At 44.2% G+C, this 22358-nt stretch overlaps 1 protein-coding gene across 1 annotated transcript in view; it reads right to left on the bottom strand.

Annotated features, from left to right (window-relative positions):
• The window catches only part of ITPRID2 (ITPR interacting domain containing 2), a 40363-nt gene extending 21243 nt beyond the window's left edge, over positions 1–19120 (bottom strand). The window contains exons 1-10 of the mRNA XM_036386797.2: positions 19043–19120; positions 18491–18760; positions 18340–18391; positions 13306–13355; positions 12414–12470; positions 9750–9786; positions 8406–8503; positions 7738–7946; positions 6254–6948; positions 2589–2661 (exon numbers count right to left, since the gene is read on the bottom strand). Coding sequence (XP_036242690.1) covers positions 2589–2661; positions 6254–6948; positions 7738–7946; positions 8406–8503; positions 9750–9752 — 1078 coding nt within the window. The 5' untranslated portion in view covers positions 9753–9786; positions 12414–12470; positions 13306–13355; ... (1 more) ...; positions 18491–18760; positions 19043–19120. The remainder of the gene's footprint in view (positions 1–2588; positions 2662–6253; positions 6949–7737; positions 7947–8405; positions 8504–9749; positions 9787–12413; positions 12471–13305; positions 13356–18339; positions 18392–18490; positions 18761–19042) is intronic.
• Positions 19121–22358: the final 3238 nt, after the last annotated feature.

The following is a 22358-nucleotide window of genomic DNA, read 5'->3' on the forward strand; positions in this document are numbered from 1 at the left end:
CCAATAACCTTAATGCCTTAAAAGAAACAGGTCTGTGGCTACTCAGAATTTCACAGAGCCATGTTGATGCCAACAACCAGACATTCATGATTTGCAGTGTCTTGAGAATGCTTTTTCCTCTAGGCATTGCACCTGTATTTGTCTTGCTTTTGGGGCATTTTTTTTGAATGGAAGGTGCTGCTGTATGATATGTCAGTAAGAATTTTGTTAGTTAGTTTGCACTAACAAACCTTTCTACCAGATAACTTTGCAATATGCTTTTTTTATAGTGGACATTTAGCAGTGCTGTGTGTTTGCAAACTAGCTGAAGCTTTTAATTCTTGTGTTCCTAAAACAACTGAGACAAGAAACATGCTTTAGTTAGGAGTCTAAACAGCAGTAGACTGTGTTGTTCAACCATAATAGTCAACAGTCAGCCAGACTATTTCAGTAAGAAAAGAGAGTATCTTTTTATTTGAATAGTTCACTTCTTATTAAAAGCCCTCTTAATATGCCTTACAAATCACTGTAAATTTCAGAGAAAGCATCCATAGCCCTCTGTGCAGATGTAAAATGACACTGCAAGGTTTCTAATAATCTGTACCAAAGAACACCAACCCTACTAATTGACAAAGAAATACCACCACATAAAAAAAGAAGTACAGAAGTATTCCTTCAAGGGAAGTATTCATCTGGAACAAATCTTTATGTGTGCTTACACACCACAGAGAAAAAGCCACTGAAAAAAGTGGGTTTGTATAAGGATTGTCAACTGAAATCACACTGCAACAGAGGATCTGTGGTTGAATTTCATGCTGATCCCACCTCATGAGATTGCTAGCAAGAGTGGAATTTCACATTCAGACACAATGGCCAGAATTTTTAGTAAGTGACCACTAACTTCGTATGCCTTCTAACTTGGTGAACATCCACCCTCTGAGAAAGCAGGCTGAAAGGCCTCCATGTTGTCTCATGTTGGACAACTTGCAAAAAAAAGTCAGCTACAGTTTTTCTACGTTTTCGGTAAGTTCTCCATCAATGTTCACCCTCTTAGCAACTCGACTGAAATCCACAAAGTCCTAAATTTTTTGCATCTCCCAGGTGAAATAAAATGCTGGTCTCAGACTAACTTTCAGCAAATGTTCAGGTAGTGATACCCTTGTCAGATAAGTCATAGAAAACTCTAGGCAATGCCTACCTGATAATAAAGTGTCACCACTAATCTGTGTGAAGTGTATTCAGAAATAGGAGAGACATAGTGCCTGGGAAACATGACCTGGGCCTGCTTCAGTCAGACTGAAGTCCCATTGCTAGAACTGTTGGTAGCTTTCAGCAAGTACACACAGGACCATCTCACTTTTCTTTCTTGTGTGGTGGAAGAAGAGGGTAAAAGAACTACTGGGAGCAGAAAAGATGAAAAAAATTATTTTGTCTCCTCCCTGACTGCAGCTCCTGGTTCCTTAACTTAGTTTTCTCTGAAAAGCTCTCCCTGAAGCTGGAGAGGCCAGCCAACAGGAGACCTGCCCTATAAAAACTGCACTTCTTTTCATGTAGTCATGTAAAGCAGGTGGAGGAAGGAGGAAGTATGCAAGGAGGAAGTACTAGGAACAGTCAGAGATTCAGTTTCTGGCAATCCTTAGTGGCCTATGTTTGTACCAGAGGAAGCTTAGTGAGCACCAGGCTGTGTTGTGCAGAACACTGATGAACAAGTAGCACAAGCTATCACCAATAACCAGGCATTACTCTCCCACACTTAGTCCAGGGCACTCTCAAGCACGTTCATGCAATTCAGCTGACAGGTCATACGACTGTCAATTCATTTGTGCAAATGCAAATAAGATGATCTGTGTTTCTTTAGACAGGTTCTTCTGCCTCTCTTAAGTATCTAGAGATGCTATTCATGTTTCACCAAGAAATTGCACGCATCTAAGCACCTCCCTAAGTGCAACAAGCTCTAGTTCCTCTTTAATTAAATGTATCAGCTACAGAATGAACTCACTTGCCCACACTGGGCAAAGTAACAATCACAAAATAAACTTAAAAATCATCTTTATCCCTCTGCCAAGCCATAAAACACATAAATAAGACTTTGAGACAAAAGCACAAATGAAGTGAACCCCAACAGCCAGTGCACAGTGTTCTCCATGTGAGGGACTATAGTTTCCACGTGGGTGTAGAGACACTAGTTTTCAGTGCAGGCAGCCTGCAGACAGAGCAGTAGTGCATAGGAAAAAGCTGCATGTATCATGCAATTTAGGTTTAAAACAATGTAATTTCAGTTTAAATGGGTATCTTAAATTACAGGATCTACTAAGGAAAAAAAAAAATCCCACACAATCTGAATTAACATTTCAGGCCGTCTGAACTACCATCAATTACACAAAAGTGAAAACAGCCAGTGAGGTTATAGGGCTGTTGTCTTGCCTGTAATTTGGTTGCCACTTTGTAGTAATGTTCTGTGATTTAGCTAAAAAAAAAAAACAACCCAGGTCTTTTTTATTTCTAGAGAGAAAACAAACTTTAGAAGCTTAAAATATCTGAATCAGCCTTTCAGAGATGGAAGGACACTCAGCAGTCTGCTGTCCTCACAGAAGCTGAAGTCTACTCACCTTTCCTTGACTTGGTCACTGCTAGCTGATGTGTAGCTGAAACGTGAGGTAGATCCCCCTCTGTACTCTGGATCTATCAGGAAGAGGAGATGAATATTTTGTCAGGCCAACTGGAATATATTCCTGTACTTAGGAATGCCTAAGCTATACACACTGCACACGCAGGAGGAGGTTTTGGTGGTTTTTTCCTCCAATTGAACAACCTATACTGGTGGAAGGAGCAAATTGTGATCTCCTTGAATCACCTTTCACCAGGCATTCAGCAATGCTCCTGGAGGAGAACAGTGATCCTTGGGCAGCACCTCCCATGCAGAGCACAGACCTCCCCCTGGTTACCCTCTGCACGCGAAAGACCTGGAAATCACATCCTGTGACAACACAGAGCTCTCAGTTCCTCTTTGACAAAACACTAAAATTACTGTGTGAAAACACCTCTGACCACCTTTACACTACTGTCTTTTTCCAGTCAGAACTCTTGGCCCTTCATTTGAATATAAAGAACAAGTACAATACATTTTAAAAAATGTATCAGGAGGTCAGCAGTCATGGACTGTCATCTGCTGCCCTACCAACTATTTCCTACAAGCCACCAAACCTCCAGCAGAAGGACCCAGACCCAGCCAGAAGCTACTCCAGACTTCACCATGCCACTACTCATGGAAATAATTGCTATGTCTTTCAGCACAGAAAAGGAAGATAATGTATTCAGATCCATGCACGTTTCAACTGGGAAATGTAAAACTACATAAAAATGAATCCTTTCACTCAGTAACTTTGTGAAACACAGTCTTATTAAGAAAGCAGTTCTCAGGCAAATGTTCAAACAATGAAAACAATATGCCTAAAATCTCAACAGGGAGGCCTTTGTTTGGTTCAAACCCTAGAATATGTTCTCTCTTTTTGCATGTGATCCAGAAAAAATCCTAATGGATCACACGCAAGTCTACATGCACACCCCCCCTGTCCAACTCTCCCCAACCCTTCCCTCTAATGGGCTGCCAGCCCAGTTTCAAAATTATCATGCAATGAATTTATCTCAATTTTTTATAAACTTAAAAATGTAAAAATCAAGATACTGATGTTGATAAGCCAAAATTAGTATTTGGCTAAAAGAGAGGTTATATTTGCATTGATCTCATGTGTATAGCAGTCACAAGGGTGCATTTTCTTAGTTACAAAGGTTTTGAGGAGTATTTGGCCTGAACTTTTCACCATTAATAAGTGAGCAGCATTACTTTTACACAATAAACCTAGTGGCTTCTGTTCTTTTAGGAGATGAAGGCTGTACCAAAAAGGTAAATCCTTATTTCATCCAAATGCAGGGGAGCAGAGAAGGAGCTCACCATTTAAGATTAGGAAAAAATTTGTTTTTTTTTTTTTATTTTAACAAAGAACAACAAGTAATCTTACAGACACTTTAATAAAACTGGCCTTCCAGGAAGATGTCTTGATTCTCTCAAACCTCCCAGTTTCTGATGGCTAAATTTGCAGCCTTCCAAAAGCTAAGCCTCTTCTCATTTAAATACCATCCACCTCCTGTCCTTGGCTGGGAGACAGCATTCCAACCGTGTCTGCAGCACGGTGCAGCTCCTCAAGCACACAGAAGCTCCTTCCCCATCCCTCCAGCCAATATTCCTGCTGGTAAGTGACCTTCAGGACTGTCATTGGCCACCTCAGGAGTGGGTGTTTGGGGGAAATCCTGTCCTGACTCACTCCCACACTAGCTATCTTCACAGCCACAGACTTCCGAAGGGCACGCAAACCTCCAAGGCATTTGTAAGCCTGGGAAAGAACTTCCTTGATATATCTGTCATCTTTCTTATGCATAAGAATGCACTCCATGCCAAGCTAGGAAAACAGGGGGAGGAGTTACTGTCACTGTTTCTAATACAGTTTATTGTTCATTACACCCTGCTTAGAGACGCACAAAAATAAAATCCCACTGCCAGGAATTGTTCTAAAATGTCTTCAGCAAAACTGAATCCCTCCCTCCCAGGGATCTGTAGGCAGTTGATAAGTATATACTATATTGCATAAACAAAAAATCCACCAAAATCCCATCCCACATCATATGCTGTCTTGCCAAAACAGCTGTGTTTATGCCTGGCATCCCTGCACAAAGTGTGCAACCAAAACTCTGCAAACACATCACACTTGAGCAGAATTCAGCAAGTCTTTCCAGCCAGCTTACTCTGAAGGAAAATTCCACACCTCTTTTTAATATAAACACATGTATATACATGTATATAAAATACATTAATTGTTTCAGTTTTGCCCAAGGGAACCAAAAATGGATTTCTCCTCTGAAATGTATGGCAAAATGCATTGCTGCTCAGTCCCACCCAATTGTGCCAATGCAAACATTTTTGTAGCTACACAACAAGCTCTATCAAGAAAATTATCTGGCTGAAAACTAAGCCAGGAAAAAGAAATAAATCAAAATACACTGAGTTTCTTTTTCCCCTCTAAACTGGACTAGTCCTTTGTTCTGGTTCAGTAGATGGCCACACAACGTGTGGGTAGGACACACTAGAATAAACAAGTGCTAGGAAGCACAAGAGGCTTGAATCTTTTTTTTTTTTGCTTAATGACTACCTTTAGCTACAACATCAGTTGATCTAGAAGAGCTTGTCATGACAATATGACACTAGACACAGTATCTTCTAAATCACCACTTCATCATTCACTGTAAAATTCTGTGGTTTTTCTATTCACTTGCTTTCTACATTTCACCGATGAAATCACAATATCTTTCATTTTATGTATCTATTTCACACAGACAAAAAACTTAACTGCTGAACTTTTCACATTGAAATGCGTCCACAAAAGCGTCTACTCATTTAAGAATATTGAGACAGTTCTTACAATTTGAGCAGCAAGTCTATACAAAAATTGCATTCTTGAATTAGTAGGCTGTATGCTTACAAGCCTAATAAACAAATCACTTACAGGAACCTGGGAATTAAAATTCCTTTGGGACAATTATCAATATGAAAATGGATATCTGCATATATGAAGATGTTAAAAGACAACTAGCACAAACTTTGTAATTAAGTCTTGCCAAAAGTCATGTCACAGCGACCTTCAATGTGCTAATTTCCAGAGAACAAATAAATCAACTTAGAGTAGATTGTAATCAAAACTGAAAGTTGCACAAGATGAGCACCTCACGCTACATGAAAGTCCCTCCTCTGTTTCACTGCAACAAAACTCTTGCTTTATTCACGAATTTATCTTTAATAAATATCAATTAATAAATTGAATTTACTTCTGGGCAACAAAAGTAATGATTTCTAGTTAACAATTTAAGTAAAGTAAAAACTAAACACACAAAGTTTTGCTGCGTACAAAGGCCTAACCTAGATTTACTTACACAGGGAAACCTTCCCTTGAGTTATGCCAGATAGCAATTACCTGAATTTGATTTAAAAAAAAGAATGAGAACTTTCCCAGTGACTTAGGAACAACAGCAGCAACAGCACCAAGTTACCTCATTTAGAGGATCAATTACAGCAGCCTGCAACTGCTGGGAAAGCGCAACACAGAGAATTTCAAGTATTCCTGGAGAAAACACTGTCAACTGCACAGGAGGGAACATTCCTGTGCTGGCAGACAGGGAGTTATGTAAACTGTAAGCACAAATAAAGTCATGTATCTTCACCCACCTCCTCCATCTCAAAGGAGTCCTTCTGCTGCAGCATTAGGTTCACGACGGACGGGTTTGCGAGGGGAGCGCAGGGGTCTCTCGCCGGCGATGCCGTGCACAGTCTCTGTGTCAGGACACTGCTGTCGGAGGTGCTGGAGCTGCTGCTGAGGCCTGGCGAGTCCAAAAGCCCGGGTTCCTCGCATGGTCTATCCTGGGCACTTGCCAGCCTGCCACCCTGCCCGTCTGCTGGAGGCACAGAACCCTCCTGTGTTCCGTCAGCCAGAGCAGGGAGGTGCGTGGGTCTCTCTGCGCTTGCAGCCTTTGTCTGACTGCCGGCTATCTCCTCCTTTACAGGAGCCAAAAAAGAGGGACAGTCTTTCTTTTTAGGATATTTTGGCAATTTAGATTCATTTTTAACATCATTCTCCTCACTCCCTACTTCAGCTGGACTTTTCCCTTTTTCAACAGGCGAGGGACTTGAGGAGCCGCTGCCATCAGCTTGCTGTGTGCCACACAGATTGAGTTTTGACAAGGTCTTCATTAACCGACTGGCTGTGTTACTGCGATTCAAAGGGGGAGGGCTGGATGCCTCTTTGCTGGAAGACACTGAATTCATACTACCAATTTTCTGCAAAGGAGTCCCAGAGACTTGAGAATACAAGGAAGAAAAAGCATTGGCCACAGTAGTAAGCACTTCAATCTGACGAAAACGACCTGCACAGGAATAAAACACAAGGCATATCTGAAGAGGGAATTTTGATCATAATCTCTGCCCAACCCCACAAACCTCCTCCTACTTTTATCAGGTGCCTCTAAGGCTGAATGAACACTTCCTAGACGTGAAGATGAAAGTCATACCCTACTATGGAAAAAAAAATCTCTACTAAATGCACAAGAACAGCACGCAAAGTTCTCCCAAATTAAATCAGTGGCATGTGTGTGTGACACAAGTTTATTTACAAAATGCTAGAAAGGAAGTGTTACTCACATTGCTCTCTCCAGCTACAACTACAAAAGGACAGCTATGCCCTCATTTCAGCAGCGCTCATTACTGTTCCAACAAAGCTGTTGTCCAAGTCCATAGAAATACTGCCCCAGATTTCAACAATGACAAAAATAGGTCACTGCCACCCAGAAAAAAAATCCCACCCAGCAACTGAAGAACACCAGAAACAGAAGGATATTGCTATTTGTTTCAGTGCTCTAAAGCTACATCAGAAGAAAAGATGAGAATGATACAAACTAGAAGGCAGCATACCTTAGAGGATGCCTTTTATTTCCCTCCCTCACTAAAATCCTTCCACTCACCCCAAGGAGTACCACCCTGGTGGTCACCTCTTGCCTATTTAAGACCAAGCAAGAGTTTTATTATGAATTCTGAATGGAATGTTGGCCTTTAGGCTGTAACAGAGTTTTGCCAGATTATTAGATACACACCTCTTTTGGGGTTGTTTACTGAGTTAATAAACTCATACATAAACTGTGCTTCAAAAACATACTTACTTGTTAAAGCAAAACTTGGGTTTTCCACTTCCATGCGCTGTATTTGAGCATTCAAAAACACTTTGATATCTATCCCTCTGGCAAATGATGATGAATTAAAAAATCTCGCTGGAATTTTTGAAGCAATATCTGGTTCATCTCTCCCAAACCCAAGGTTATAGAGCACTTCTTCAGGATCTTCCTCATAAAGCTCCAGTAATTCAGAAACACTAGACAAATGAAAGATGTTAACCATCTACATGTCTCCTTTTAAGATCCAGTCCCTTCTATCAAACTGCTAACTCAGCCCAGTAACCACTTTGGTTTATTGAACTTTTGACTCCTACAGCTCAGACTAGTTTTGGAAATAATTGTGGAGATCTCTGCATCAAAAGTTTTCGTTCTCATTATGAGAGCCTTTGGGCCAAACACATCACAGATCCAATCCTGTAATTTCTAAAATCAGTCCTATACTGCAGAGACCAAATTTTAAAATGCCATTAAAGGTTCAGGCATTTTTAATGTTTAGGTCCATTTGTTAGCATTTACTGAAAACCACAACAAAAGACAAACAGAAGTTTTCCAAGCAACCAAATGAAAATCCCTTTCTCAGCTACTAAATGCAGCAAGGCACATAAACAAGCCAAGTCCATGTAACTGAGGAACAGACCTTTTAAGCAGAGTTTTACCTTGAAACAGTCGCGCTGCTTTTTCCAGAGCCTGTGGAGTTCATACTTCTCCCTTCTGATGGAACTGCAGCCTCCTGTCCTTTGCCAGTACACCATTGCTGTCAACACAAACAGAGAGGACCCCTGTGATAGACGTCTTCTGTTCAGGGACTTGATTCTCTGTCTCACTGGAGAGCTACCCCGCCAGCACTGCCGAACTTCTCTTTTTCCCTTCAGTGTTCTCTGGTTTATATTATCCATGTCATTTATTGAAATACAGAAACAAAAGCAAACCCTGGGCCACCTCAGTAAAAATGTACAAAGACAGTATGACTTTGAAGGCAAATGCGAGCTGAGAAAACAACCCCCAATCTGCCCTTGCTGCCCCACCCTCCCTGTTTCCACCCTCCTCCAGTAAGGAAGCCCAGCCTCGGGTGAGCTGTCCTTGCCCTGCCTTTTCCTGCCTCCCCTGGGCCGCTGCCTCCTCCAGCAGGGCCACCTCTCCATGCAGGGCCACCCTCTCCACACCTTGGGTACCCTGCTCCCCCCAGGTCCCACCTGCCCCGATCTGGCTGGGGACACTGAAGAGGCTCCTGGGGAAATGAAGCAAGATGAGCTGCAGCCCACACTGCTGGCCAGTCTCTCTCCCAGTCCCAAACTATTTCTTTCCTGCATCTGGAGAAGCTGCCTGAGCATTAGATGGTATCCTGGGTTCAAACATACTTTTCCAGTTAATCTCTCTGAAGAACAAACTGTTCCCCTCAAAGAACAAACTGTTCCCCCCCGAACAGCCACCAAGAAACCAAAGGTGGCAGACGATTCACCTAAGAGTGTGTATTTATTTATGGAGCCCAACTCAGGAGGAATAGAGAGGATGTTTTCCACAGGGGCTGTGCAGTATTCCACTGAAGTCTCAGTGGGGTTTTAGTTTCAGCACATTTTATTTAGAAGCTCTAACCATCTCTCCTCTCTCAAAGTCTTCTTTCCCTGCTCCCAAAACACGTCTGCTGTGACAGGCAAAACTAATTTTCCCTTGAAATTTCTGAAACAGTGAGCAGCCAGTGAGGCAAAGAAGGTTAATCATGCTACATTGCTAAGATTTGTCATTTCTGTCTTCCTCCTGCTACTCCAAAATCTATGTCAGGTCTGCTGAAAGAACACAAAATCTAATTTTTTTTTTTTCTGCACCTCCTAACAGCTCTTTCTGTGTTATCTGGATCACCCCCTTCACTCTCATGTAAACAGACACAAGCAGAGGAGCTTTAGCTCTGTGGTAGCCCCCATGACTTCCACTGCCCATTCTCCCCCCCGCCCTTCAGTATAAATATTCCTCTGAAGTAAACAAACACAAAAAAATATGTTTACCATGTTTCTGTTTGGGCATCACTCCGTAGTTGATTAGCTGTAGAGAAAGAAGAAGAAGTTATATCCAGACCTCTTCAGAACTACACTTCTGACAATCAGTATGAAGAAGCAGACAGTGAGCGTGTTTACCAACAGTCCTGCATAAACCAGATTTTACTTCTTCCATGTAAATGATTGTCAAGGGTTTCTAGTATATGGCTGATATAAAATGATCTGGTTTATTAAAGCTCTGTTTAAAATTATATCTCATATGGACACAGGTTTACATCCTGTCATTAATCTCATTACTTGAAATTTCAATTGCGATAAGCTGGTAATTGTTATATAAACCATTTATTACTTTGTGACTGAAGACATGATTACCAGCTGCAGGGCTGTTCCTGGGTGGGAAGGGGAGGAGGACAAGCAGGCATGCAAAGATTGCTCCAGGTGAGAAAGGAAAGAATATAAGAAAGGCAGCTGGCCCCACGGCCAGGTGCTGAGACTACTTGTTCATCTTCTCATCAGCAAAGTGGGGCAGGGCCCTGGCTGCCTGAGCTGGACCAGAGCTCAGTGAAGCCCCTGGTGCTGATGGGGCCAGCAGACATTGATAGGGCAGGAGGGATAGTTGATAGGGCTCAGAGTTGATAACCTCAGGAGGGAGGCTGTCTGCCAGGTACCAAACACCTGGTCACCAGGCTGACAGGGAAGTCAGCACTTTCCACAGCTGGATCATATGGGGACATTCCAGGCAGCATTATTCTTTCAGAACTGAACTTCGGACTTAATAATGGGTTCCCCAAAGAAGCAACTCAGCATTAACAACTTGCCCCAGGAGACAGGGGAGGAGCAAAGGTCTGTTATAGCAGCCCTCAGAATCAGCTATGAAAAGAGTGATGTCACACACTGCCAGGAAAACCCTGCATCTCGACCTGCTGTGCCAACAGGGTAAAGTCAGCAGCCGTGAGTAAAACATGGAAACCTCTCAGCCTCTTTGTTTTGGAGACATCACAAAGAAATGTATGCAAAACACAGATCCCACATCTCTTCAATATTCTTGCCTATAATAGGAAGGTAAGCCTATCTGTAAGGATTATCCAGTGACTAAGTTGAACAGCTGAACCACGGGTTTTAACCAGCTCAGCAGTGGGCCGGGGTTACAGGTCCTGCCCAGTGCCCTCTGTACCATTCACACAGGGCTCTGCCTTGCATCTGGACTCAGGCAGTTGTGGCTGCACAAGGGCAGGCCATTCATCCCAGCCTCAAAGGGGCTGTCTGTCTGGCAGGGCACGCAGCCCTGCTCCAAGCAGCTCTGTTGTCCCCTTGTTCTTGGATGGGAAGCAAAGCCCAGCAGAAACATCCACATCGTTACCCAGAAAAATCAACCAGCAGTTCTAGTACTGGCATCTTTTCATCTGAACAAGTTAAATCATGCTAAAGGCCCACAAAAACCAGCAGTCCTTAGAAATTATAAGCAGAAAAACTGAAAACAAAAGAGTGACATGATGTACTAAAATCCACTGATTCTTGTATTCTTGGTCATAGGCTCAGACCCTTGGATTATCATTACACAGAAACTTTTTCTATGAAATCTTTGTGCTGCAGGCAATCTAACAAGTGGAAAAGACTGTCAATAGGAAAATTTAATCCTATTTAAGCTATTGCAATGGGAGACTCATTTACTGCTTTTCCATCATTATCAGATCAAGATCATTACCAGATAAACTTTTTTCCCTTAGAAATCTTAAATCTTTAAAAATTAAAGATATTTCCTTCCTCCAGGCCTTGTCCCACTATTCTGACACTACTGGCAAGACTAACGTGGAAGGAAAGGGCTTTCTACTACACCAGTTCTGGCACTTAGCAAAAGCTATAATTCAAAAACATTAAAAGCTAAACTGGGAGTTGTGCCTTTTTGTTTCTAAACACTGAAAGCAGATAATGTCTTATATCCTCTGTCCTACAGATAACTCCAGGACATGGTTTGTGAGACATTTTTTTTGCTGTTTTACAAATGTCTCTGTTAGAACAGAATCTACAGTGCTTTTGCTAGCTGGTTTATGGACACCTCTGATCACCTCTGATCAACATCAAGGCTAGAAGCCTTTTTTACAAAGTCCACGGGGAACAGCCACATCTCCTTCCCCTTAAAAAAGGGAAGAGAAAGAAAAGGCAAGCAGCTAGCAACAGAAGACTGTATATTGTGGTTGATCCAAAATACTTACTCAGCTTTGGTGCTTTTCACTTTTCAAAGCACTTAGCTCTTAATGGGTTTGCCTCATGGCTGACAGAATTTCACTCCTCCTTTCAGAAGCTCGCACAGCCACTCCCAAGGGATTCAGTGGAAGTGGGGCATGCATGGCTGCCAAGAGTAACCCATGGACAAGAAGAGCAAGTAGGAGAAATCATTTTCTCACAGCCTTGGTAAGTGCTCCAGGCTGTCCTGTCATTGTGGGTATTAAAATTAGAGGGCAGAAACAAATTCAGGGCTGCCTCTGACCTTTGGGTCAGAGACTCAGTGTGTTTAACTCTAGCAATAGTCTAAATAACTTCAAAAAGTGAACCTTTGTGCATTTCTTGTGTGCTTCATCCTGCTTTTCTAGCCAATGCTGTCCTTCAAAATAAAAATCAGATGACTGAGTATAATTTTCTTTGCTAGAAAAAGTCATAATCTGCCACACCCACCTTCGGCTCCCAAGGATAAGTCATCTTCAAAACTTCCTCCATTTCTCACCAGCATGCCTGAAAACATACAGTTAGCACTTCAACAACTACAATGCTCCAATGTTTTCCTTCCAGCTGCTTATCTAAAGATATTAGCAAGACACTTCATTTGATACAAGAAATAACTAGACTTTATTTACAATCCCTGCATTACTCATGCAGTTAAAATGCATTAAGAAGCAAGAAGTTACATTTCAGAACATAGCAGAATGATTTTGAAAGGAAACAACTATGACACTGCTCTGGTTTTGCACTCAGAAACACTTCCAAGTCAATGTGTGAGCAAATTAACTTCAAGTGGGAACCTGGAGGTGCCACTCAGCACATCTGTGCCTTTGGCTGCTGCGTTATCTATCCTCCAGACATCTTACCAGGAGAATCCAGAGTCTGAGTCCAGCTGGGGCATTCCCCTCTCACCTTCCTGTACCAGATTAGGAGCTGAAGTGAAGACTCAGGCACAACAAGTAATTCTTCTTCACTGTCACTACCTGCCCATTCCCACTGTACTTTGAACTTTAGTATTCAGACCTGCTCGGATAGTAAAATTTTCAGGTGTGGCAACCACAGTTATTAGAGGCAGTGACTGCTTAATGCTCACCAGTTTGGAGACAAAATCACCTCCCTGTTTTGCACATCTGGGAGTTTTTTCAGAGCTTACTAAGATCTCCAGAAAGACTTATTAAGGTTCTTTTCCCCCTTCTCCAGCTGCTCAGGCACAATTGTGCCGCTGTGAGAATAACTCTGCGACACTGACCCAGCTTTGGTTTGCTACTAAAGACACCAAGTCTCACATGAATGTCCTTGAAAACAGTTTCCAGCAAAAGAGATTTCAGTAGGTAAAGCCCTTCCTTACCCTTCAACAGAGGATTGCTTTGCTCATCCAGGGAGGCTCCCAGAGGCGTTCTGAAACCACAGAAGAGATTAACACTACTTAAAAACTTGCTGCTTCATGTCCTTCCTTACAGCATGTAACAAGCTTGTGATAGCAGCAGTTGTCCCTCCCTCCCTCCTTCCCTCCCTCCGCCCCCAGAAAGCACAAACATCTGACGACTGGCAATAACTTCCTAAACAACCCCCAGCCCTCTAAATAAATACACCTTGCAGAGAAAAACAACAAAACATAATAACTGCAAAGCTCAAACACCTTCAGGAGCAGCAGCCCCTGATGAGGAAAATCATGGACCTCTCAGCAAAACACCCAGAAAAAACAAGCATGAATTTTGAATGGATTAATTCAATCTCATTTATGCAGCAAAAACTGTTGCCATTTTTCTACACATTTAAAACTTCTTGGAGAGAGGGGTGAAAAGTTGTATTTGATGATCAGGAAGAATCAAGATAAAAAATCTTGACAGCTACTGTTAGCTGTCACTTGCCAGTTCTGATGCCTTACAGGCTGTTCACACTAGCTCTTTCTTGGATGATCCCTCCCATAGCTGCTGCCTGAAGGGCAGAGGATCTGCCGAACCTCATGTTGCTTGAAAGGAGCAGCAGAAGCCTCACAAATGACAGGTCCAATCCCACTCTGGGTTCAGACTGTATTTGTTGACACTAGCTAGATGTTTCCACATCTTGTCTCTCAGACATGTTTAACCAAAGCCTTGTCACTTTTAAGTAGCACAGCATTAACTTTCAATGCTCAAAACAAATTCAGAAATATAATACTCATAAAGAAGGGAAAAGCAGATGATTTATCCACCTACATTATGTATGTTTCATTTGGATTTTTAATTAGACAAGCACATAAACCTGCCCGAAGACCTGAAAGTAAACAGTGCTCTGATACAGTATTTATTTTGGTGCCATAGCCAAATTAAGGAAGGAAAGTTTGCATCTGCTTTCTAACAGATCTTACACTTCACAATTTTATTTTTCTTTCCCCTCTGAAAAAAGCTCACTCTCTCCAGATGCAGCCTGCTGATACGGAGCAAGCTCACTTCAACACGCCTTCCTTCTGCAAAGCAAAGCAAAGCCCCACCGTGGTGGGACTCCAAGGCAAACAGCCAGAGCATCCAGTGCATAAGCACATTCCAGGTGACAGGACACACTCTGCTGAGGCTCAGACCTCCTGCATTTCTGGATGTCTGTCCAGTCAGAGTCTGAAAAAACTTAGGCTATATTGTCTAAACCTGTCAGGCTGCAAGAAGCCTTATGTTCTGAGGTAATACCTATGCTGGATGTTTACTCCCTGGCCCTGATCAGTGCGCTCCCAATCCTCTCCCTCTCCTTCCCTGCTGACTCCCATGCCTCTATGTTTTCAATGTAGAAACTTGCTGGCATTGACTTCGACAGCCAAGGTCAGTGCTGCATGCAGTGGCTGGCAGAGAGCAGTAAAGGCATCCATCAAAGCTGGCATTTTCCTTTTGAAATTAAGTCTGTCACCATTACAGCACATTAGCAGCTACCAGAAAAGCATCCTTCAAACCACCCCTTGCTGCCCTACCTGCACAGCTACACACAGCTGCCATACACCCCTGCCTTTGAAAAACTTGCTCTTAACAACTAGGCAAAACATGAGTTAAAACAACAGAGAAGTACCACACAAAAATCCTTTTGGACAACAGCACAATAGCTCTGCCTTTCTGCACCAGCTGTTTCCCACCAGCAAGGCCCATGGCTCTGTCTCAGAGCAGCCCTGTGCACCTGGGAATGTCAGGGCTGCAAAACCCTTCCCCTTGCTGTGCCCTCAGGATGGGGTCTGCCTGCCTCACACAGCCTCAAGGCTTCCTCTCATCCAGAACTTTGCTCAGCTACCAGTTGTGGTCAGGTGGTCTCTCAGAACAAGACAAGGGTTTTGCACTGTGCCGTGGAAGTGTTTAAACCTCAGCTTTTAAAACCTTATTTGGGCAGAAGCCATATTTATTTTAAACCTGAAGCAAAAAATCTCTTCTTTCTGAGGCATTTCAAGAACTCACTTCCTGCATATCTACAGGAGATGGCTCCTAGATACCTCCCACATCCCCTGTATTACTGGTAGAGTTTAAATATATTCAATCAAAATAATACACGTCATCATAATAGTTGACAAAAATTTCTTTTTATCTATCAGTATAATACAAACACTTGTGCTTTAACTTTTATGAGCTTTCTTATTACTTCAAGATGCCTTTTCTAAGTACTGGGGAGAGAGAAAAAGAGGCCTTTTTCAAAGGCATGTGATTCCCAAAATGTGAATGAATCAAGAGACTTTGAGTAACATCTGACATTTTTTATGCCTCCATAATTCTAATTACAGTATGATAAATGCTTGCTTTTCTACTTTTGGGGTTTGCTGCTAGTTTTTTCTTTACAAAAATCCCAAAACAACAAAATGGGTATCTATCAAGGTAAATAACATGGGAAATTAGGAACCCTCCTCTCCTCTAAAGCAGATGTGAAACAGAGATGCCAAGTAATAAAAGCCCCAAACCACTAACATAAGTATCAAAGGACAGCTAGTAATTCTTTTTATCCATATTAGAACTCTATTGATGCCTTTAGAAACAAACAAAGGAATAAAACTTATAAGCAGATCTATTTATGCAGTGGGTTGATATTAAGGTTTTTTGTGCTGCTGCCAACTCAAACCAGAAAATGAGATTTTAGAAGTTCCAGTTTTCTTCTGATTTCACAAACACATACAGAAACTCAGAAAATGTGAAGGACTACTTTTAGAAAGCATGTAACAGAAAAAATATTGTATTCAGTAACTGAATCTTCATTTGTAGTAATAGTTACATGGTAACTTGTTATGGAGCTAACTTGTAAGAATAAGCTTGTGCCATGAACCAGAAATAGAAGCTCAGTTTGTGTATGCTCACACTTTTTAGCAACCAAAGCTTGACAGCAAAACCAGTGTTATTAAACAAACAAGAAATTTCAGGGAGAACAACTTACAAATTGTAAATTTCACAATTGTTATTTTTAAACAAAACACTCTCGTATCTGCAGGGCTATTGTGTTGTCCTCTGTTAATGCTGTCCTCTCTTCCTATGTACATTGTCATCTAGGTTTCTATACATACAATCACTTATAACACTGCAAATTGAATTATCACTTTACTGCACATGCTAGCAACTGCTTGCATGTACATTAGGCACAAAAAATTAAACTATTCTGCAGTTTAAAACACAAGGAACTGTGCAGCCCTTCACAGGCAGCTGGGATTGCATCTTCCAGCCATGAACCGCAGGCGCTGGCACCCTGCACACCATAGAGCAGAGACTAACTCCTGCCTGAATAGCATTGTTTAGGAAATCTGGGTTTAAAAGTCCTTCTGAGCAGACAGAACACAAGATTCCTCTGAAAATACTTAAAATAGTAAACAGCTGTACTTTAAAAGGCTACTGTGCAAGAAAAGCAACAGGTTTCACAAACATGAATTACCTAAATTTGCGTTTCTGTATTAGCAAAAGGAAAGTTAACTTGTGCTTCATTTGTTATTTGTAAAACAAGATTCCCTTATTTTGGGAATCAACCACCAGAGATGTAAACACATTCCACAGAAATGTGTGGTGCCAGTTTTAACAACAGATAGCTACCAAAGCATGGGTATGAAACTGCAAGCTTTGTGTTAGTACCCAAGATTTTAGGCCATCTATTAGATGTTCATGTTGTCAATTTAGCTTAGTGCTAATCCTTAAATTCTGTACGGAAATGTTAAGACTACAGGGCCAGGGAAGGTTCTAGACAGAAATCCTGCAGATTTAGATATAGTGGCAGTGCAGCATTAGGAAAAATATCACCCCCAATGGCCTCTTTCCCCTCCAGTCCTTACATTTTTTGCCGTTCCCACTCAAAAAGGTACTTCTAAGAAAGCACTGAATTCGTAATACTGATTTTAAGAAAACTGTTTAGTAGACCAACAGGACACCAGATCTGAGGTAAAGTCAGAAAAATCTTCTCCCATTCTAGCATTTTGGAAGAATGGTCTGTCAGGTCTGAACATTGTATTTTAGGGATTAGTATGGTTTCAAGCCTGCAGCTGCCAACACCCTATCCAAGGCACAGCCTGTGAAGTGTGAAGATCTGAGGAAAACTATATGGAAGATCCTGTAGCTATAAAACAACCCATACTTCAGTTACAGAGTAAGATCAGTCACCTGCTTACTGGACCAAGAGATCACAAATGCACAACTAATCTCAGTGGTAAATTCTTGCCTTAATGTAGCTGCTCTTAAAAGGAGAAAGAAACCAGAAATATCAAATAGCAGAGGTCTTGAAATGTCATTGTCAGCTACTGGAAAGTTAATTGTTAGCTTCTCCACATCAACTCTGCCTCCAAGGGCTGATAGGGCTGAATGGAGAAAAAGACAGGACAAAAGCAGCTGCTACTGATGTAGCATTTGTGCTTTTATGTGACTGAGGATGAAGAAAAAGTAATTGCATCAATACCTGTCCTAAACACCAAAGATTATTTTGCAACAGTAATAGAAACGCAGAATACGTATACCATGCCTCAAGTTAAGGATAGAAGACAGTAAGAGACTCAGATAAATCTAGTTAGTCTAAACTGTGGCATCACTCCTGAAGGCCCGTAAGCACAGAGGCCATGCCGCGGAAGCACCGTTTCTTGAAACCTGCACCACAAACCAGGCAAGGAAACAGTGGAAGCTTTAAACTGGAGCCCCTCGGTGAGAACCACTGCAGCTTCCTAAGTAACGCTGCCTTCCTGACCCTCTGCTGAGTTCCTCCCCCGGCGGCTGGAAGCATTAATGAGACGCCAAGGAGAGGAGCGGTGCCGAGCGCCAGCTCCCCTGTGGCCACGCGGGCTGCCGGCGCAGCCCGGCCGGAGGAGCGGCGGTGCCAGCGCCCGGTGCCCGCTCCGCAGCGCGGCCGTGCCCGCCGGGGCCGCCTCCCTCCCTCGCTGCCTGCGCTGCGGCAGCGACCCGCCCGCGGGAGCACCCACCTGCAGTCCTTCAGCCATATCGCGATCTTCTCGTTGGGAACGCTGTGGCAGCCTTAGGGGCAGAGCGGGAGAGAGAAGCCGACAGTCAGTAACAGCGAGGTCGCCTCGCGGGGGTCCCGGTGGCCCGCGGGCTGCTGCCCCCGGCACTGACCTGCTCCTGCGGCCAGCGGCAGCTCGCCGCCGCCGAGATCCTCCTCCTCCTCCTCTTCCTCCTCTTCCTCCTCCTCCTCCTTGCCGCGGGCCAGCGCCGCTGCCGCGAAATCCTCCGTTTCCGACGCCTGCCAGGAGTCGCGGCTCTTGGCCCAGGCCTTCCTCTTCTGGGTCGCCCCTTGCCACTCCTCCGCCGCCGGGGGCTGCTCCATCGGGGCGGCGGGGCCGGCGGGGGCTTCACGCCGGGAGGCGAGTGCCGGAGAGAGCCAGCCTGCCGGGAGAGCGGAGATGTGCCGTCCGTCCGGCTGTCCGTCCGGGGGCCGCGGGGCTGCCGAGGGGCGCGGAGCCGCCGTCCGCGCAGCCCCCGGGAGCGCGGCCGCCCCTCCCCGCGCTCACACGCCGGCCCGGCCCTCCCCAGCCCCGAACACCGCCGCCCCCCGGCCGCCCCCCGGCCCCGCAGGTGTCCGCCCCGGCCCGCCGGCGTCCAGGGGGAGCGGGCGGGCAGAGCCGGGTCGGACAGAGCTCGGGCGGCCCGGCTGCCCGCCGTACTCACATGTCGCGCCGCGGCGAGGCGGCGGCGGAGGCTGCGCCCGCCCGGGCTGCGGGCGGCGGCGGCGGCTCTGACTTCCTCATACCGCTGCGGGATGAGAAAACTCGGCGGCCACGTGACGGCGGCGGGGCCGGCGGCAGAGCGGGGCCTCCCGCCAGGGCCGGGCCGCCGTCGCGGGCAGGGATGGGGAGTCGGGCAGCGCGGCCCCTCGGGCCTGGGCTGGCTCGGAAGGGCTGCCCGTGGCCTGGGCCCGGAAAGGATGTTTCCAAACTAAAAAAGATGCAGAGCAGCGAAGAGGAACTTTGCAGGGTTTTATCCTGGGGAGGGGAGAGCAGGCACAAGGAAAAGATACAGGATGTGTACTGGGTATACACAGCCTTCGGCCTCGCTTCCAGGAGTGTGAAATTAGATCAACCTCTGCTCAGGCACAGGCTGGGGGCTGCAGGCACACCAGGAGCACCAAAACCGGCCTCTTGAAAATCTTAGCTTTGAAGTCTTTATCATCTCCTTCAGGATGTACTTAGGCCACCAGAATCAACTCATAAACCCAGCAAAAGACGAACGAGTCCCCATATATGGGAAGGAGGTGCCGACAAAAGGCTGCTTTCACTGTGGGGGCGAGTGCCATTTCTTTCTCCCCTGCTTGGGGAGGAGACAGTAGCCTCAGAGCTACTGGCTGGGTCAGTCAGTGAGGACACGATGGGCCAGCTGGTGCCCACCCTGGCTGGGTCAGTCACTGGGCACACGATGGGCCAGCTGGTGCCCACCCTGGCCGGGTCAGTCAGTGAGGACACGATGGGCCAGCTGGTGCCCACCCTGGCTGGGTCAATCACTGGGGACACGATGGGCCAGCTGGTGCCCACCCTGGCTGGGTCAGTCACTGGGGGCACGATGGGCCAGCTGGTGCCCACCCTGGCTGGGTCAGTCAGTGAGGGCACGATGGGCCAGCTGGTGCCCACCCTGGCCGGGTCAGTCACTGGGGGCACGATGGGCCAGCTGGTGCCCACCCTGGCTGGGTCAGTCAGTGAGGGCACGATGGGCCAGCTGGTGCCCACCCTGGCTGGGTCAGTCACTGGGCACACGATGGGCCAGCTGGTGCCCACCCTGGCTGGGGAGCAGGGCACTGCCATCCTGCCTGGGGTCAGACTTCACATCCCAGACACTGCTGGAGGAGCCCTGCATGCCCAGCAAGCTCCCCTGCACCCACGGAGCCTGGGAGAAATAAGCTTTTCAAAAGGTCTTTTACAACATTTTCATGAAAAGATGCTGAATTAGTAAGCACAAGCAGCAAAATTAACCCATGTTTTCTGGAGTTGTAAAACCGGTGTTGACAGCCAGGCATATGACATACTTCATGTTTAAAGGTAAATCTGCCTTTGGAAGAAAAAGATTAATAGTACCAAATCAATATTCTTTCATTATCTAGTTTATAGTTAAAACCTTTCAAGGAATTTCTGTTTCTTGTTTTTCCTAAACCCCTCTAGCTCACCCACTACTTTACACATATACAGCCTTTAAATAAATAAATTTCCCCTCACCACAAGTCAATTTCCTAAACACACTCTAATTTTCTGAATGGTTTGTCTCAAAATAAAACCAGAAGAGCAGTAGCACAAAGGACAAACAAAGTGTATTTGTATTTAATTTGACCCTGAAAGTACACATCATTTCTATGCATGTTTTGAGACGGTATTTTTGAATTTCTTAAAAAAAGAGCAAGCTAAATTTGAATCTTTCTCATTGATCCTCAAAATAATAAAATAATTTTCTCAGCAGGGCATGTTTCACACAGTACGGGATTTGCATAAGCTAATATGGAGCGTGTCCTGAGCCACGGGTGTCCCAAGTGGTGAGTCAGAGGGTCAGCTCAGGTCCTGCACCCTCCACCACTGTGCTGGGGCTTGGACTTCAGCTGAGTCTCCTACAGGCATATTTATAGTACTAGTATCTTAAAATCTGATTTTTTCTGGCTTTGTTGCAAGTGCCTAGCACAGTATTTCTTCAACACAATGGCCTATATTTCCATTTTATGTGTATGCATAAATACATGTACCTATTAAAAAGCAGCCCTTTGAGGTTGAGCTGCCTGGATGAGAGCTGTAGGAGCGGCAGGGAGGGCCTAGAGAAGTTTAACCCCTGCCATTGTTTGCTGCTTAAGAGGGAGCACAATTTCTTCTTGAAAGTTACAGCTTCACTGCCACAGCCAAGGGTGAACAGTTGCAAGCTAAAAGCAGCTACTGTCTGGCTGTGCCAGTACATCCTTAAGGAGTTCTTAATCCACAAATTACTGACATTATTGTCTATAATTGCTTGTCTGTTGTGACAACACTTACTCAGAGAATGTCAGAAATGTAAACAGCAGCCAATGGCTTTTTGCAGTGAAGTCCTGCCAGTACAGCACTGGGCTCTGTCTTGCACCTTCATCCCATACCAGGAAAATCCCTTTTGTCTCTATATGAGTAAGGATTGCACAATCAAATCCTATATTAAGCAGAACATTTTTCTAGGAAAATATGTGGCTTGTTATTTCTTTTAATACTTGTAATCAAAAAGTCAGTTTTTTCTGTAATAAAAGTTTCTCTTGCTTCAGTGTAATTTGGTAGTTGTACTTCAAAGCACAAATTGATTGGGAAAAAAATCATGTCATCTTGTCACTTAAATTAGACCAACTTTTTTTCCCCTCAATTTATTTTGAAACCTTTCAAATTAAACATTGTGTAGGCATTAATTAGATCAGGGATAAATTGTGCTTTACATTATGTTATAACTTCCTAAAGGAAAATTTATAACCACAGCGTTAGCAGTTCTACTAAGTGCTACCAAATAAAAAATACACAGACACACACATTTTAAGAATAATAATAATTCTTACATTTGTCATCTGGGTGCTGGCCCTGGGCATATTAATATGTGTGTAAATGCACACAAAGAAATACAATTTGGCCCAAAAAATACCACTAAGTCACTCTTTTTTTCTTAAAAGAACAAAAACCTTTGAAGTGGACTTAATGCAATTTTTGCCTGCAGAGAATTCTTTCAGATGCAGTATTGTGTGAAATAATACATTCCTACATAACGCAAAGATACAAATGAGGTGCTTCCACCAGTTCCCATGGGCACTTTTTCCCATGTCTGAGTGTGCTGTAAGGAGCATTTTCCTGCTACAGTTGGGCTAGGCTTCCCTATGCTTTTGAGCACATCGTGTCCCTGCTAGCTGTGTACATCAGGAGAGCCTCCAGTGTTCAGGAAGGATTACACAATTTATCTATATCCCTCATACAGTATGGGAAGATAGGGATAAACCTCTGGAAACCAAAGA

This window comes from Molothrus ater, chromosome 7 (assembly GCF_012460135.2).
Source record: "Molothrus ater isolate BHLD 08-10-18 breed brown headed cowbird chromosome 7, BPBGC_Mater_1.1, whole genome shotgun sequence".
NCBI classification, from domain to species: Eukaryota; Metazoa; Chordata; class Aves; order Passeriformes; family Icteridae; genus Molothrus; species Molothrus ater.